This window comes from Pseudonaja textilis, chromosome 11 (genome assembly GCF_049901715.1).
Source record: "Pseudonaja textilis isolate UNSWEBS1 chromosome 11, rPseTex1.2, whole genome shotgun sequence".
In the NCBI taxonomy this organism is placed as follows: domain Eukaryota; kingdom Metazoa; phylum Chordata; class Lepidosauria; order Squamata; family Elapidae; genus Pseudonaja; species Pseudonaja textilis.
The window spans coordinates 4,354,369-4,373,030 of NC_142000.1; the positions used below are offsets into that span (position 1 = coordinate 4,354,369).

The window sequence follows — 18,662 nt, forward strand, 5'->3', positions numbered from 1 at the left end:
CAAGAAGCAACTGGATAAACCACTTCTGTGGAAAGGTGTAGGGTCTCCTGCGTGAGCAGGGGTTGGACTAGAAGAGCTCAAAGGTCCTCCCCAACTGTGTTATTCTGCTTCATGGTAACGCTTGAAATCAGCTTTTAAGAAAAACTGGTTCCTTACAACTACATTATTCTGTTCTAAAGATTTTGGGCACAGGAAGTTGGCTGGTTTAATGTAGGACAATCTGTTGATCAGCGAGGAAGCTGCGCTTAATGCAAGCAGTCAACATGTCACCAAGAGTAGTGCTATTCCACTTGGCCTTAGGTATTATGTTGTTGATGGTAAGATGGTGTTTGGTCCTATCTAAAGGCCTGTGTGAAACTGGCAGTCTCTCCTACGTAACTTCATTATAAAGTTACTACTCATTGTAAGGAAACCAGCTTAGATGTTGCGCTCCAGGGTTTCTCTTTGACCCAACTTCTACTAAAAAGGGGTTGACCCAATTGCATTGCTCTTCTCACTACACATGGCCGTTTTTATGTTCTCCAAGCAGACTCAAGATTAGCTACGTAGATTTATCAAACAGAATTTGGAAGCCATGCTCAGAAGAGGTTCTTCACATGAAAACACCCAAGATCCAACCTTTTATGTGTTAGTTCCAAATCTATGTCTTCATCATTCAGGACTTTCTGCCTTCAGTTCAATGGCCATGCTTAGTTTCCAAGTCTTGTTTACAAAACATCTTTTTTTGGCACGAGATTTGCCACTTCCGTGCCAGCTTCAATCATTACTCTACCCTTCCAAGTTGGAAAATTACTGCTCCTGTCCTGCCACTAGAGGAACAGCTCAACGGCTCCACAGTTAAGAAGCTGGGCTTGTCAGCTGGAAAGCCGGCAGCCCAAGTTTGAGACCAAAACACCACATGATGGGGTGAGCTCCCGTCCTCGCCCCAGCTCCTGCCAACCTAGCAACCTGAAAACATGCAAATAAATAGGTACCACTTTGATGGGAGGCTAACAGTGCTCTGTAACACCATGCTGGCCACATGACCACAGAAGTATCTTCAGAAAGCACCGGCTTGATGGTCTTGAAACAGAGATGAGCACCGTCCCTTAAAGTCAACAATGACTAGGAGTAAAATCCACAGGGATTCCTTTACCATTTTTACATGCCCCCTAGGGCGGGGTGTGTGTCCTCCCAACCTGTAGGGCCGTGGCTATTTGCAACTGGGCCAGCATGCACGCCAACCACATAAGCAGCGCTCCACAAAGTTTTCTCTCTTGTCTGAATGTAGCTGCCTAGTCCCCCCCATCCCTCTCCCTCCCAGCTGGGCTGCCAAACCGCCTGCTCCAAAAGCAGAGCAGTGAGAGGAGAGGCCTGATTTTCTAAGACTGCCCATGACAGGGGTGTCAAACTTGGATTTCATGGAGGGCCGCATCAGGGTTGTGTTTGACCTGGGCGGTGGGGAGGCAGCTCAACGTCACTTGGGTTGGGGCACCTGTGGTGGCCTGAGTGCTCTTCCAGCGTAAAGATTCCCGGGCTCCGTTTTCAGCTTCAACAGCCTCCTGCAACCTGCAACTTTCTGCCAATGAAAACGGAGGCCTCCCGAGCTCCGTTTTTGTTGGCAGAAGCTGACCCTGTAAACTGAGATGGTTGTAAAGCATTATGGGGCAATATGTAAGTTTCCAGGATGGCCTGGCAGGCCAGATCTAAGGACCCCTTCACAGACACGCCTGGCCTATGAAGTTGTGCAAAATTAGGAGATGCCAATACACAAAGTCACTGCTTCCTGACATGCCAACTTCCCCCTTAAAAACTTTGGAGTCTGATCAATGCAATAACTCCCAAACGCTTGCAAACAATCTCGGTTTAATAAAATTAAGCTGTAATATATTAAACTTTGTTTAATAATGTACAAGAAGAAAAAACAGTTCAGCCATCATGTGACTGTCCTTATGAATCTTAAGTAGAAACAGAAAGCATCCAGGTTACAATCCACAATAGCGAAAACACACCATTTCAGCATCACCCTGAAATCCAAACGCAGAAACGGGAAAATGTTTTTATATGCAAAATAATCCCTGAGTGGAAAAGAATGACTTTGGAAAAAGAATCATGCAATTCTAGGGTGTTCCAGGCAGAGGTTCAAATGGGGGGGGAAATTAATCTAAGCATTGCAAGCAGACCAATTAATCAGAACCCAAAAGGAAGAATTTTCTTTTACTTGCACTGAAATGTTAAATGCAGGTGTTGAATAATATTTTCCCCTCCATAGAGACTCTGAGCATCTAGAAGTGAGATGAGGCCATCACAACCGTACTTAAACAATTTGCATCAATCACGAGCGATAAGAGATCACATCATCACATCAACTTCAGCTCTCATTCTGAAATTATACTGCGGCTCCCAACATGGCTGGGAGAGGCCCACACAATGTCAAAAGATGCTAGAAATCTCACAGCTTGGGTTCAAATGTCTATTTGCAAAATGGGCAGCTGCAGTAATTTTGGGCAACCCTCTTACTCACTCTAACCCATACCTGGGGATTTGGATTGTCCCAATTCAGGAGCCAAGGTTACCTACAAAATATCCCTCCTTTTCCCAGTGTCATGAAGTTATGCACCACTCCACTTCAGATTCAGACCAGGTTTTTTTTTTTTTTACATCTGTATCCCCAAAAGGACTATTCATTCACAATATGTATGGCTAACATGCAGGGAATCAGCCTGGAAATCTGCATGATGGGAAGGAAAGGAAGGAAGAGAGGAAAGGACAACAGGGGAGAGGAAGGAAAGAGTTCACAAGTCTTCTTTTGCACAAATCCCATTCTGTCTTAAGTTTGAAATGTAATGACAAAAAGAACTTCTAGATTAAGTAGGTTGCTGAAAAAAAGAAAGCTGCTTGAAAGAAGTCATATTTGCAATTTGATCTATCCGAAGACACGCGTCCACATCTTATGTTGACTTGCTAAATTGGCAAAATAGGAAACCCCTTCGTTGCTTGTAGCCTAAGAAAATACTTTCTGCTATATTGTGTAACATGGGTGGGAAATTACGGCTCCTTTACCATCTGCGGGCTTCGACTCCCGGAATTCCCAGCATGGATGGCTCAGGAATTCTGGGAATGGAAGTCCGCAGGAGGTAAGGGGGCCTCGGTTGCCCACTTCCGCTGTGTGGTAGTATTAATAGGCTCAACTGTTACCTTCTGTGCAAAAGCTATTTACACCTTTTCTTTTACATGTGTTGTCAGGTATTATAAAGCACAGCTTTTCTTCATTTTTGGCATTAACTTCCCCTGTGCGTTTTTTTTTTTTCCTAAATATGCTGGTTGCACAAGATTGCACACTCCGCGCAGGCGAGTGTGGGATCCACTCTAGCTGGAATCAAGTGGTCCTGTCAGTAGGAATCTGCCTCTCTTGCACTTGGCCCCAGAGAGATGAGGTACAAAACTTCGCATCGCTCTCAAGCCATGGCGGCTTCGGGGATCTACGGTTCTCTTCCTTGAAGCTCTGAGCTAGCATCTCATTGCACGTCCAGCCACGTCTGTCCTTTAGCTTCAAAGTCTACATTCGCTCTCTTTGATCCAACCCTTCTTCCTTGGCCACGTTGGGACATTCAAGCTAGTGTCCGGAGAAGAAAGAGGAAGTTTATGGGCCCAGTTAGTTTGCCACAGCTGGAGGCCCCTCGGGCAGGAGGGAGGCGAAGAAAGTCTTGAAGAAAAGCCAAGCTGTGCTCATGAAGGAAACAGCTGGGGCCGGCTGGTTCTCGCCGACGGCCTCCGAATTCTCCGGTTCATTTTGTTCTCTTGGGTTTTCCTCCTGCTGAGATAAGGGGAAAAAAACAAAAATGTAATTATATGGCGAGACTTCCTCCCAGCGATCTCCAACTATTGGCGTAGCTTAACTAGGCTGAAGGTGGAACCTTTTTTCTTCTCCTTTTGGTTGACTTTAGGCAAAATCCCTGCAAGCAGCGTATGGTTACAGCATCGTCAATTTCCTGAACGTAGCTTGTGCGTTACAACCAGAGCAGAGTTCAAACTGTCCATTGCTGGCAAGACCGTTGAGTAGGTCTTGCCCCACTTTTATGACCTTTTTCTGCCACAGTTGCTAAGCAAATCATGGCAAGTATTAACTTAGTAAGTGAATTGACTTTGCTTGTCAGAAAGTTGCAAAAAGTGATCATACAACCTCGGGACCGTCGTAAATATGAATCAGTCGCCAAACATCCGAATTTTGATCAGGTGACCACGGGGAAACTTGTGTGGAAAACTTTTTTCAGTGCCGATATAGCTTTAAATGGTCACTAAACAGTTATAAATTAAGGACTACTTGTGATCTTATCTTTTAAGGATACTTCAGCCCCAAATGTCCTGGGTATTAATGAAATTATTCTCATCCTATATTATTAAATACTGCAATGACTACATTGGCAGGATCCAGGGTGAGCAACATCAGTATTTTTTCTGGCACTGTTTTCTTCCTAAGACGAAAAGAACTCGGCGCCACAGGCTCTCCTACAACTGTGTGGTTTAAATAATAAACTTTCACTATGACCTAGAATAAAAGGTGATGCTACCCAACCAGTTTTTGATCAGTTGTTAAGGTCCTGGGCCAATAACCAGGAAACTGAGTTCTAGTTCTTGCTTTAGGCATGAGGCCAGCTGAACCTGGGCCAGTCATTTTCTCTCAGCTCACACCACCTCACAGGGCTGTTGTTATGAGGAAAAGAGAAGGAAGGAGTGTTCGATACATTTGCTACCTCCAGCTACTTATACAGTAAGAAAGGTGGGACCAATATGTCTATGGAGATTCAGGTCATGGTTATCCCAAAGGGGCTTTTTCAAGAGGCAGCTGGACTTTTTCTTTGAAGATGTTTCGCTTCTCATCCAAGAAGCTTCTTCAGCTCTGAGGAAGCTTCTTGGATGAGAAGCAAAACGTCTTCAAAGAAAAACAAGAAAATCCATTTGCCTCCTCCTGAAAAAGCATTTTTGGGATAAAAATCTCATGAATATATCAAATAAACCTATTCGCTAAATAGAATGTCTAAAATACTTCCAAGAGAGTACAGCACCTTCACTAGCCAATTTTGGGGCAGCTGCCTCTTGTTTGGGTTTATCGTCCAAGTGACACAAGGATATCAAGCGGCAGTTGACACAGGACAGACACCTGCCATGATCCAGGAATTGAACTTTCTAGAACAATTTGTTCTGTTCCTCTTTGGCTGTGCCATGCTTCCCTGTTCCAAGGATGGTTCGGGGATTAATTTTATTTATCCAATTTATTTGCGGCCCATCTCGTGGTTCAATACAACTCTGAGTGACTTAATTCCCAATGTTCTCTACACTGAAACGCATTAAGTTAGACAAAGCAGGTCTGTCTGAAGGCCAAACCACCTGGGAAACAGCCCAACCTATTTCCAGCCGTGTTGCTGCACTTCCATACAGTTACATCCTTAAGACCACAGTTGAGCCTAAAATTTCTGTTGCTAAGTGAGTTTTGGCCCATTTTATAACCTTTCTTGCTGCTATTAAGGGAATCACTGCAGTTCTTAAGCTAGCAACATAAGTGAAACTGGCCTCCCCATTGACTTTGCTTGTCAGAAGGTCGTAAAAGGGGATCACGTGAGCAAATGTCATAAACATGAACCACTTGCCAAACATCCACATTTTGATTACGGGACCACGGGGATACTGGAACAGTTTTAAGTGTGAAAAGCGGTCCTAAGTCGCTTTTTTCAATGCGGCTGTAACTTCAAATTTCTTTATGTATTGAATTTAAGTTGCCGCCTATTTGCACATGGCAGGTTACAGAATATAAATATCTCTCTCTCTCTCTCTCTCTCTCTCTCTCTCTCTCTCTCTCTCTCTCTCTATATATATATATATATATATATATATATATATATATATATATATATATATATTATAATATAATATAATATATTATATTATATTATATTATATTGACAAATTCTGACTCAGGCGAACACAATACCTGATGATGGCAGATGAGATTCTGCCGAAATGTTGCTACAACTTTAAAAGCACAACTATAATGATGTGGGAAAATACCCAAACAGAGCTGAATGCCACTATATATATTTTCTACTCTGCAGAGCTGAAGACGCAAGCCTGAAGATGATGAATGAGACTTCATTGAAACGTTGCCTAGATACTTCCAATCTTACGCGGGAGAAAACTGGAATAACCAAAGATACACACACACACACACACACACACACACACACACGAGACAATATAAAATATGAGGACCCAAATTGTTGGGGACAAGAGGCTGACTCTGTAAACTGCATGGAGAGGGCTGTAAAGCACTGTAAGCGGTATATAAGTCTAAGTTCTATTGCCATTTAAAACAATACAACTAATAAAAAAGAATCAAATAAATATGTATAATAAAATCACCCCCACCCCCCACCAGCATCTCACACGAGCCATTTGATGGGCTCCATCCCACTCCGGGTTCCCCAGGCCCGCTGGAAGAACCAGGTCTTCTTCAGTGCCTTCTGGAAGAGAATCAGAGTGGGGGCCATTCTAAACTCTGATGTTCCAGAGAGAGGGAGTCACCACGGAGGCGGCTCTTCTTCTGGGTCCCACCAGGTGTCTCTCCCTTGGGGATGGGACCCTTAGCATTCCCTGCCCTGATGGGTTGGGTAGATGTGACTGTGAGAAAATTCCATCAGAGGAAGAAATTATTAAGAAAATACTGGATTGTGCTGAAATGAGTAAATTGACATTTGAAATTAGAGAACAAGAAGATAAACAATTTTATGAAGTTTGGGATCTTTTTTATCAATGGTTAGATAATAAAACATAATAATAGAACATTTAGACTTATGATATTCTTATTTTTTAATATTATTTTTATAAAACTTTATTAAGATAGAATTGGTATGATCTTACGATTCATTGCAGAATAAATTAAGTAAATTATAGTTATCTCATTAAAGTATGAGTTAATAAAATTATAAATGATTTCTTAGTGATGATATTGGGTTATACAATTATTGATAATATGAGTTATTATGTAATATAATTATATTAGCATTTAGGAAATGGATGCACAAAAAAAAAAGTGGTAAACCAACCGATACACTGTTTGTAAATTTATGAAGAAGGATGATGTTTTTATGTTTTATGTCATATGTTTTATGTTGTTTTGTTTGTTGTTAAAATAAACTTTTTTTTTTTTAAAAGATGTGACTGGCAAGAGACGTCCTCCTTCAGATCACCTGGTCCTGAGCCATGAAGGGCTTTAAAGGAGACAACCAGGACCTTGAATTGCACCCCGGAAGCAAATCGGCAGCCAAGGCAACTCCCGCACGTGTGCACACTGAGGTCTGCACAAAACCATACGGGCCGCTGTATTTTGCATCAATGGAATGATGATTAAATGAACGGTTGTAAGTGGAGGATTTACCGGAAATGTGCCGGAAGAGCCTAATTGTGGTCCAAAGGGAGTGAACCCTTTGAACTCTGAAGCACACTTAGCATGGAAGCAAGGCCCCACTGAACCAGCGCATTCCACCCTGGGTCCATTCTGAAAGCCAACGCTTCAGGATGCTCTCTGGCACGAAACTTACTTGCAAATTGTTATTCTGATCTTGATTAACAGCAGCTTGGACAGGAACGTTGTCCGGTGGTGGTGGTGGCGGCTGGGCTGCCCTTCGCCTGAAAGGGAACCAGCCAACTTGGTGCCTGCGAAGAGAAGACATTGGTAAGAGAAGCAAACCCTCTTGAGTGACAGTCAGCTTCTGTTTTTTAGTTGAGCACCTATCTATTCTCTCAGCAAGGGACGTGGTGGCTCAGTGGCTAAGGCGCTGAGCTTGTCGATCAGAGAGGTCGGCAGTTCGAATCCCTAGCACCACGTAACAGAGTGAGCTCCCGTTACTTGTCCCAGCTTCTGCCAACCTAGCAGTTCGAAAGCATGTAAAAATGCAAGTAGAAAAATAGGGACCCCTTTGCTGGGAAGGAAACAGCGTTCTGTGCGCCTTCAGCGTTTAGTCCATGACCACGGAGACCTCTTTGGACAGCGCTGGCTCTTCTCATAGGGCCGGGAACGACAGGCACATATGTGCGAGGGGAACCTTCGCCTATTCTCTCAGCAGGGACACAGAAGTGCTCTGCCCTTTTCAGCATGCTTCCTGACTTCCAGCCTAGTCAAATATCTCTATTTGCTGGTAAATTTCCTTCCAAATACAGGTAGTCCTTGACTTATGACCACAATCCAGCCCAAAATTGTCTTGGGCCAAGTGAGACAGTTATTGAATTTTGCCCCATTTTATAACCATTCCTGCCACCGTTAAGTGAATCACGGCAGCTGTGTAGCTATTAATACAGCTGTTTAGCAAAATCAACACGGAAGGCAGATTCACTCATCAGTGGGTCGCAAAAGGAGATCACATGACCTTGGGACACTGCAACTGTCATATGGGTAGTCCAGAACCGAGCCCAAAATTCCTTCTGCTAAGTGGAACATCACTGAAATGAATTTTGCCCCATTTTACATCCTTTCTTGCCATATTTGTCAAGTGAATCACCGCAGTTAATTACCTAACTTCAATTGTTAAGTGAATCTGGCTTCCCCAACTGAGTTCGTTTGTCAGGAGGTCGCTGCAACCGTCATAACTATGAATCAGTTGCCAAGTGTCCGTATTTTGATCACATGGCTATGGGGGTGCTGCCACGGTTGTGTGAAAAATGCCGTTGCGTCTTTGGTGAAACAATGAACTGTTGTAAATTCAGGACTGACTTGTGTAAATGCCAATTGCTAAGCATCCAAATTGTGATCACGTGACCGGGGGGTGGAATACTGCAATGGTGAAAAACGGTCGTAAGTCAGTTTTCAGTGCCGCTGTAACTTTGAACAAATGACTCTTAAGAAAAGGGCTAAAGGCAAAGGTTCCCCTTGCACATGCGCGCTCATCATTTCCAGCTCTAGTACTCATCTCTGTTACAAAGCCGAAGAGCCAGCGCTGTCCGAAGATGTCTCCGTGGTCATGTGGCCGGCAGGACTAAACGCCTTTGAAGGCTCACAGAACGCTGTTTTCTTCCCATCAAAGGGGTCCCTATATTTCTATTTGAATTTTTTTTTTCATGCTTTCGAACTGCCCAGAAGCTGAGACAAGTAATGGGAGTTCACTCCATTACATGGTGCTAGGGATTCAAACCACTGAACTGCCAACCTTTCTGATCGACAAGCTCAGCGTCTTAGCCACTGAGCCACCGCATCCCTTAACGACCTGTACGTAATTCAAGCTGTGTGCAGAAACACGCCCCCACCCCACCCGGCTTTCCAAGCAGACTCACAGGTACATGAGGAGGGTGCCGGCCATCACCAAAAGGAACCGGCTCATACTGGAGTAAAAATAAACAATGTTGACGAAGACGTAGAAGAGGGTTGCCGAATAGAGCCAGTCTAGCCAATCGCGGTTGACTTCTTCGTCTCCCTCCATGAGGGGTCCTCCCTGGGCATTCATGCGCAGGTTTTGGTTCACTCCGGGGTTGGCTTGAGGGGGAGCATTTTGTTCTACGGGGGCATTTTCGGCAGGAAAAGGACCAGGGAGAGGAGCTGGAGGGGTCACCGGAGCCACTGAGATCTCCTGGGAACTTCGCGCAGAGGACAAGTCCCCCGAATGAGCGTTGGCAGCCATGCTGGAGAGAGAGAGGGGGGGGAAAAGGGACATAAAAACCCACTCCCTTCGTGCTGAAATAAAGGCGTGACTATCAAGTACTGATAGCATTAGTGGAGCAGCTGGTGAAATCCAAATGTATTCTAAATCAGCAAAGCTGGCTGGGGAATTCTGGGAGTTCAAGTCCACAAGTCTGAAAGTTGCTAAGGTTGGAGACCCCTGTTCTAAATTGACATGGTAAAATTGGGTTTTACCAATTAGACAGATTTCTTGTTATAGAAATGGCTAGTTTATACTATTATGTAAAAGTATGAAGTTGAGGTTAATGCCTTATTCTACTGCATCAGAAGTCAATGGCTTTTTTTTTTCACCTTTTCTTTCCCTTCCCTATTTCCCTATTTATTTTTGTATTTGTATTATTTGGGGGTCCCCAAATTTGGCAACTTTAAGACTTGTGGGCTTCAACTCCCAGAATTCCTCAGCTAGCTATGCTGGCTGAGAAATTTTGGGAGATGGAAGTCCAGAAGTTTGAAAGTTGCCAAGTTGGGAGACCTCTGTTATAAACTAAAAAAAAACTTTGTTTAAAAATTGACATGGTAGAGAAACACTGGCCTACTGAAAATGGCAAAATTCTGCATTACTGCAATTGTGGCTAAAAGTTTTGCTGGGTCCAAATGCCCACAAGAAGAGTTTTTTTGCCACACGGGCCAATTTATGAAGTCTGGATTTTTTTTTAAATTACTTTTCTGTGTGTTGTCTCTATCCAGCTGCCTTTTTTTTTTTTTACTCAACTTTGGTGGATTATTGTAAAGCCAGTGCACGTATTCTCAAAAAAACCTGACATTGCTCACCTATATTGACAGCTTTCGTACAACTGGAAGATTTTGAAAAATGTGCCATGAATTTTGTGTGCCACGAACAGCTTAGCACGTGACTTCAGACATAAAAAGATTGAAGACGAAACTTACTATTGCATGTAGTATTGCCTGGTGTAGAGCTGATGGAACCAGAGTTGCAACATGTGATACGTGGTGTAGGATGAATAACTGGAGCTCATAGCTTGAAAAGGAGGCGGAGTCACCGGAGAGCTGGAGGAGAAGAGAACAGACAGAAGGCCGCCATTTCAGACCATCTTTCCATTACAACTATAACTGAACAGACCAAAGTTTATGACTGTTTTTGTGGTGGTGGTGAAGCCAGCCCATCATTTGCTATGGGTTGTTTTGCGCCAGAAATCTGAAGTACAGGTAGTCCTTGAATTCCAACAGTTTGTTTAGTGACTGGTTCGAAGCTACAACAGCACTGAAAAAAAGTGACTTAATGACCGTTTTCCACACTTATGACTACTGTTGCAGCATCCCCATGGTCCCGTGATCAAAATTCAGAGGTTTGGCAACTGGGTCCGGGAGAATTTTGGGAGTCCACAAGTCTTAAAGTTGCCAAGCCTGGAGACCTCTGCTGTGAGCTCTCAACAAAGAATTTATTTATGTACCACCCTCACCCACAAAAATTTAACATTACAGTCAGCTTGTTCCATTCCTTCACGGTAGGAAAATACTAGCCAATTTCATAAACACTGATATTTGGGTCTTGGCTTTTGGCCTCAGGAAGGAAAATTTGTCCTGTTCCTTTTCTTCCACCTTCCTATGAGCATCAACCAATAAAAAGGAGGCCTAGGAGCCACCCTCTTTGCTCCCACTTCTAAGGATAAAAAGTAGACAGCCCTCTGGTCAGAAAACCCCGATGGATTCTCTGGCGCTGGTGTGCGGTGTTTCATAATTCGGCACAGGGGTTTAAGTCTAGAGAGAGTGTCAGTCTGGTCTATTGCAGGGTTAGTCCAACTTTGGCAATTTATAGACTTCAGCTAGCACAATTCCCTAGACACCATGGCTGACAGGGGAATTCTGGAAGTTGGAATCCAAAAATCTTACAAGTTGCCACGGTTTGACATCCCTGATGTAGTAGTTCTGGCGCCAGGCTAGAAAGCAGGAGACCATGAGTTCAAGTCCCATCTTAGCTATGAAAGCCAGCTGGGTGATCTTGTGGCAATGCTTCTCTCTCAGTCCAACTAACTTCAGTTTTGTTGTCGTGGGGAAACTAGGAGGTGATGTACTGGACACGTGAGCTGCCTTGAGTTATTTGTAAAAATAATATAGGCAGGATACAAATCAAACTAAGTCCCATCTACCCTGAGAGTCTTACGTGGTTGAATGAAACTCAGCGGAGGCATTGATAGGGTATAAAAAGATGAAGTCCCAGAGCTTGGAGAAGCAAATACCCAGCCCAGAAGTAAACAGAAGGTTTCTGTACCGAGGCCAGGAAACTACGTGGCCATAAAGTTACCAAGCCTGGAATTCAAATCACAGATGACTGCAAGTTGAGTCACAGAAACGGGACCGGTTTCAAACCAAAAAAAGAAAAGAAGTCCAGTTGCTATGACTCAAATTCCCAGCCAACTCTACCTAGTTGACGGAGAATCTTCATCGTCAAATCACAGAGGTTTCTGCTTTTCACCCCCCAAATAAGAACTTGGATGCTCAAATGTACCTCATGCCAGCTTGCTCTGTGGTTACAGGTGGGCCTGCGGCAACCTGTTCTTGGCTGGGCGCAGGTCCAGGAAGGTCCGAGGGATTTTGGCCCAATGCTGTGGACTGCTGCTTGGCTTCAGCCACCTAAACCAACAAAAATTCACTGCTGCATTTTAAAACAGGCTTCAAAAGGTTCCAAGTGTTCACCTCCGTGTCAGACTCTCACAGTAGCCCTCTAAACCAAATTATTTTATTTACAATATTTAAAATTTATTTAGAAATTTTATATTGCCGCCTACTCGCACATGGCAACTCAAGACAGCTTTACAAGGATATAAAAACACCATATAAAAATAAAATCACCCATCCCATTCCAACAAAAACACACATTCAATACTAGCCATTTAATGGGCTCCATCCCACTCTGGGTTCCCCCGGCCCCATTGTGTTGGGAAATCAAAGGTAATGAGGAAAGGATAATTTAGTTGTTGGAAAAAAAACATCTCAAGACCATAAAATTTGGTCTTCCCCAATGTCTCCATTCAACCTATAGAATCATGGCTGGGTTCACCCGTTCCGCTAGGCCAAACACAGCCAGGAAGCCACGCTTTCCTAAGGCTGCATAACGCGGAAATTGGATCGCTGTGATCAACAAACCAGAATTGGAACCATGCCTGTCTTTCTGTGAGCTCACCCCCGTGTCAGTTTCTGACATGCTAGAACATTTATTTCTCATGCCTGGCAACCTTAAGATGTGCCTGGCTGGGGAATTCTGGGAGTTGAAGTCCACCCACTTTACAGACCCCAAGCTTAAGAAACTGTCCCAGGAGAACCTATAGACCCAAATCCCTGTTTTTAGCACTGTTGGTCAAGAAAACCTAACCATCTCAGGTGGCTCACCTGGAAGACCTTACATCCAGCCATCATCTGTCCCTGTTGGACATCTTCCCCCGCCTCCACCCAAAAATCCCCATAATGGATGGTTACAATATAGACATCTAGCCCAGATCACAAAATATCTGATCCCAAAAGCGGGTGATAAGCTAACATCTCAAACATCCGCTTTTCAATACCTTCACGTCAGTTCCTGGCATCGTCGGCAGATTCTTAGAGTTGCACACCAAGTGGAGAGCATGAACCGCCTCCTGCTGAAACAGGAAGCATTGATTAAAGTTTCAAAAAGGATCCCAGGAGCACATTTTGCGGATGCTCCGTTAACTGCTGAAAGCAAAAGGCTAGCAGGGCATACGCCACGTACCTTGGTGAGGACCTCTTGCAGAAAAAGATGGTCGGGCAACAACTTTCCAGAGTAGATCAACCTCTGAGTATCTTCAGGCTTGGAAGAGACAAAAAACAGTTTTAACCATCTTTTTTTTTCCTTTTTTTTCCAGAACAAGATTCCTCATTCTTGTAAATGTGCAAGCATGCATTTTTGTTGTTGTAAATTATAAACAGATGATCTTTGGACGACCAGCTGAGCGATGACCTTTGGGACACTCCTGAAAAGGAAAATATTTCCCCTTTGAGTGAGATTGCTGCTGGATTCCAGTAGTTTCCCCTGTGGCTGAACTGCACAGGGGGATTTTAGTCTTTCGTCCATAGGCTTAAGAGAACAAATGCCAATTGCACAAGAGAGTTTACAGGAGGAGCAAGTAACGAAACCACAGGAGATCTGACTTACAACAGTTCATTTAGTGACCATTCAAAATTACAACCACACAGAAAAATGTGACTTAATGACTGTTTTTCACACTTATGACCGTTGCAGCCTCCCCATGGCCACATGATCAAAATTTAGACGCTTGGCACTGACTCATAGTTATGACAGTTTCAGCGTCCTGGACTCATATGATCCCCTTTTGTGACTTCCTGACAAAGCTAATGGGGTAGCTAGATTGACTTAACAGTTACTAATTTCAGTGATTCACTTAACTGTGGCACAAAAGGACATAAAATGAGGCAAAATTTAACAAATTTCCCACTTAGCAACAGAAATTTCAGGCATTTATCTTAATCATTGACATCTTTCAGTAAAGTTTGTCACGTACACTTTTCTTTGATTACTAATTAGCAGCTGAAAGTAGATTTCTATAGGCCTCTAAACCTTCAGATAACCCCTGCTTTGTCTTTAAGCCAAGGCACTATCCTTAGAAATTCACTGCATTATTTTAGAGGTAAAGACTGGTTTCTACCAGTTCCCAACCAACAACTCTTTCAAAGTAGCTCCCACACCCACAAATGTGGAGGCTATCAACCTGGGGAACTGGCTGTTCTGCACCTTGGGTTTTGCTGCACTGGTACAGTTTCATGGACAGAGTAAAACTCAATTTTCCCTGCTCCAAACTTCACTAAAGAAAATCCTTGGGCGGAAGATTAAACATCAAAGCAGAAAGGGTCCAAATCCTAACACACCACTGTACAACCAACATGCCTTGTAGCAGGTCAGGGTTCTCAAGAGGCCAACTGCGCTAAGCTGGCATGTAAGGCCAAAACGGATGGGCAACGGGCAACAAGGAGCTGCACCACCCAGCCTACCTTATCAGTGGCCTTGCGGAATGACGTTGCTACCAAATAACTTCTCAAATTCCTGGAACGGTCACACGCACCACCCAGCCTTGGGACATTTTGTATTAAAACAACCTCTTGCATTGTTTTAAGATCTTTTCTTCTCATTCCTCTGCCTTCCCTGTTGCATGCAATGAAAACTTTTATTGCTTTCAATGCTGTTCCACCAGGCAATTCCAATCCAGCCTCACCTTGTTATTATATGGCCAAAGTATTGAACCTTGTTAGTATCAGGAAAGGGGAAACAGTTTCCAAAATAGAGAAATACACAAACATTAACTATGAAACTCTACTGAAACCTCTCTTCTCCTTCTGAGTTAATTTCAAACAAAGAAAATACTGGCAGTTGGCTCTCAGTTGCATCATCTGCTCTGCAAAGCAAATAAGTGTCAAAATTTTGTTTTGTGGGAGGAAAGATACAAAAAAAGCAATCATGAGCTATATTTTTCCTGCTTTAACCACTAGCTTTAGAAAAACAGTCCAAAATTTCTGAATATTAACAGAAGTTGTTCACAGGAAGATGTTTTTTTTTTTGGGGGATCAAATTATGTAGAATACGGAGGACAAAATGTTATTTCTTTTTCCATTCAGATGATCTAGTAGTGATGTTTTATAATAAACTGATGGCTGATGTGGAAAAGGCACTTATTTCACTTTGGCCCCATGCCCTAGAAAGCTACATTTCTCAAAAGCAAGACACCCAGCCACCACAAGGAAATATTGAAAGTTCGGATCTGATTAATAGCATAAAGGGTCCTCCAGAGGTCGTCCAGTCCAACCCAAGCAAAGACTCTGGCCTATACCATGCTGTACAAAAGGCTGTCCAATCTCTTTAAAAACCTCCAGTGAGGGAGCATCCACAAAGTCTGGAGGCAAGCCATTCCGCTGACTAACTGTTCACTCTCCAAAGCATCAAGCGTCAACACACCCCGCAAAATGTCATCATTCTAAACCATATTAACAATTTCCATGAAAATATCAGAGGAAAAGTGGGCCACTGCCGGTTCTCTCCACAGAGCCAAACCCACACAAAGATTTTATTATTTTTGGAAGGGAACTCCTTCTAACAGCCAAACCTAACTCAAAAGGGTTTTTTTTAAAAAAAAAAATCAGGATAATTCCTTGGCCATTATTCAGATTTTTTTTAAAAGAAAAAGTTCAAAATACATAAAGGACATCTAGTACAGGCAGGAAACTGCCATGAACAAGAAATTCCTTTAAAATTGTTGGATGCTCCAAAGTCCAGGAGCTGATAAAACCTTGACACAGAGGCTCATACCCTGCTTAGCTCTGGGATGCGACACCACCAGGAAATCCCCAACAAACAGGAAGGACAAAATCCATTTTGGAGAAAAGCAACTTCCTAGAATTGCTACCGGAAATTTTCTCAGAAAGACCCTGGGATAAATCGGCAACTACAGGGATTTTTTTTTTTTAAACCGATGCAACAATGATCCTTGCTCTGCATCATGGGACCAGAGCCAATGCACTCTGTGCATGCTCAGAAACCCACTGGGATAAACCACAACCCTGCAAAGATCAAGTGCATTTCAAAAGCGGCTTTTGAACGCTCCGAATTGCACCCAGCAGAGGAAATGCGCTCTGCACTTGCTCAGAAACTCCATCCCCCCCATAGAGCCGGCGCGAATCACGAAGCACAGAAAAGGGGAAGGGAGACCAAGCGGAGTGGAGATTCAAGGTTCTTCCCAATCCAGCACCATGTTGGAGGAAGGTCAAAGGGATTCCAAGGGGACAACACCCATCATCCCCAGCCGCGTCGCTCTACTATCCAACACTGGGGCTGGGGAAAGACCCCCAAGTCAGGAGAAAAAGCGCTTAAAGCCGCTTTGAAACCCTCTTTCCCCCAAACCCCAGCCTTCGTCGTCGGGCCCCTCTCTGGAAACCAACCCCGAGGCCCGCAAGTATCTTGGCACGCCATCCCCAGCCAGGAAGCCGAAGTGGGATAGACTGCGCCCGTCCGAGGAGGCTCGCGCGCATGCGCGTTTCACAGCTCACCGGCTCATCTGGGTGAAGGTGTCGCAGCTCCGCCTTGAGGCGCCGGACACTCCAGGAGCGCCGGGCCGACAGAAGCAAGTCCGGGTGCCGCTGCGCGGGGCTCTTGACGACGAGGCCCACCTCGTCCACCTCCTCGGCTTGCCGGCTTTCCATCCTCCTTTAAAGGCCTCAAAATCCTCCCGCTTCCTTCCCCTCCACAAAAACCCTCCTCGGTCTACGACGACGTCAACGGCCTCAGGAGCGGCGACGGCCGCTTTTATAGCCTCGCGGGCGGCTCAGGCTACGCCTCCCGCATTATGGCGACGTCGCTGTGGCCGCCGAGGATTGGCCTCCAGGACGAGCTCGCGCCGGACGTGGACCTATCAAGGAGAGGCCGCTGGGCGGGAAAGGGCGGAAGGGAAAGCGCGATAGGGCGTTGGGAGGAGGCTTCTCAACCCGGAGGCGGGACGTTGATCTTGGTTGGTTGCACGGCGCACAGCGTTACCTGTTGGACTCCCACTCCCACAGTTCCTTGCCATTGGCTTGGTCGGCGGGGGTGGATGGGAGTTGAAGTCCGCAGTCTCTTTGCGGCCTTCCGCATTTCGTAACTGTTGTTTACTGTTGCTGCTGCGTTCCCACAAGAAGCTGAACTAAAATTAGGTTGCCTGTGATTCAGTACCCTGTGGTGGGGATGCAGCCAATTGCCTCAGAACGAGGCGTGTGTCAAGCAGTCACATTGAACTGTATTAAAAACTCTGTCAAGGACCTTGGAGTAGTCGTCTCTAATGATCTAAGGGCCAGAGCCCACTGTGACAACATTGCCAAAAAGGCATTAAGAGTTGTTAACCTAACCTTCTGTAGCTTCTTCTCTGGTAATATTGTGCATGGGTCCCCAAACTTGGCAACTTTAAGACTTGTGGACTTCAACTCCCAGAATTCTCCAACTGGGTTGCTGCAAGGGGAATTCTGGGAGTTGAAGTCCGGATGACTGAACAGTGGCTGAGGGGGTGAAAGTGGCTGCTCCCTGGCCTTTGGGTCTCCTTGGGATACCTCATTGGGCAGCCCTGGGCAGGCAGCCCTACTATCCTTCTCTGGAAGGAAGGAAGGAAGGAAGGAAGGAAGGAAGGAGAAAGAAAGAAAGGGAAAGAAAGAAAAGGAGAGAAAGAGAAAGAAATGAAAGAAAGAAAAAGAAAGAAAGAAAGAAAGAAAGAAAGAAAGAAAGAAAGAAAGAAGAAAGATGTTTTTGACCGTGGGTCCCCAACCTTGACAACTTTAAGACTTGTGGACTTCAGCTCCCAGAATTCTGGGAGTTGAAATCTACAAGTCTTAAAAGTTGCCAAGTTTGTAAACCACTGAACTAAAGCATACAAAACATTTGCTAGACCAATTCTTGAATACATCTGGAACCCACACTGCATATTGGACATTAATACAATCGAGAAAGTCCAGAGATATTTCATGAGAAGAGTCCTTCACTCCTCTACTTGCAACAGAATAATTTACGCCACCAGGCTGGAAATTTTGGGCTTGGACAACTTAGAACTATGCTGCCTTCGGCCTGACCAAAGCGTAGTACATAAAATTATCCATTGCAATGTCCTACCCATCAAAGACTACTTCAGCTTCAACCTCAACAATACACAAGCACACCGTAGATACAAACTCAAGGTAAACTGCACCAAACTCGATTGCAGGAAATATGACTTCAGCAACAGAGTGGTCAATGCCTGGAATGAACTACCTGACTCTGTTGTTACATCCTCTAACCCCCACTCCTTTAACCTCAAACTATCCACTACTGACCTCACACCATTCCTAAGAGGTTTGTAAGGAGCGTGCACAAGTGCACCATTGTGCCTATCGTCCCTGTCCTAATGTTCCTTTTTTATTTGTATCCATTTCTTGCATAGTTTATACTTATATGTGTTACTTAATACATGCTTGACAAACA

At 44.4% G+C, this 18,662-nt stretch overlaps 1 protein-coding gene across 4 annotated transcripts; it reads right to left on the minus strand.

Annotated features, from left to right (window-relative positions):
• Positions 1-1,828: 1,828 nt before the first annotated feature.
• Positions 1,829-16,962, minus strand: HERPUD1 (homocysteine inducible ER protein with ubiquitin like domain 1). Of its 4 annotated transcripts, none has more exons than XM_026714480.2 (8): positions 16,733-16,962; positions 13,410-13,487; positions 13,225-13,296; positions 12,171-12,295; positions 10,592-10,711; positions 9,301-9,645; positions 7,575-7,689; positions 1,829-3,796 (listed from the first exon to the last, which is right to left on the minus strand). In XM_026714480.2, the coding sequence occupies exons 1-8, from the start codon at positions 16,883-16,885 to the stop codon at positions 3,635-3,637; spliced, it is 1,170 nt and encodes a 389-aa protein (XP_026570265.1). In that variant the 5' UTR covers positions 16,886-16,962; the 3' UTR covers positions 1,829-3,634. The 4 variants fall into 4 exon arrangements, with proteins under 4 accessions (XP_026570265.1, XP_026570264.1, XP_087796602.1 ...); XM_026714479.2 differs by having other exon boundaries at positions 13,225-13,299; XM_087940476.1 differs by lacking the exon at positions 16,733-16,962 and adding an exon at positions 16,625-16,726.
• Between the last annotated feature and the right edge of the window lie 1,700 nt (positions 16,963-18,662).

Excerpts from the sequence above, each read along its gene's own strand:
- HERPUD1 (XM_026714479.2), bottom strand. The coding sequence starts at position 16,885 with ATGGAAAGCCGGCAAGCCGAGGAGGTGGACGAGGTGGGCCTCGTCGTC. Across the intron at positions 9,646-10,591 it reads AGGCAATACTACATGCAATA|CATGGCTGCCAACGCTCATT; the intron begins GTAAGTTTCGTC and ends CTCTCTCTCCAG. Across the intron at positions 7,690-9,300 it reads GGCACCCTCCTCATGTACCT|GCACCAAGTTGGCTGGTTCC; the intron begins GTGAGTCTGCTT and ends TTCTCTTCGCAG.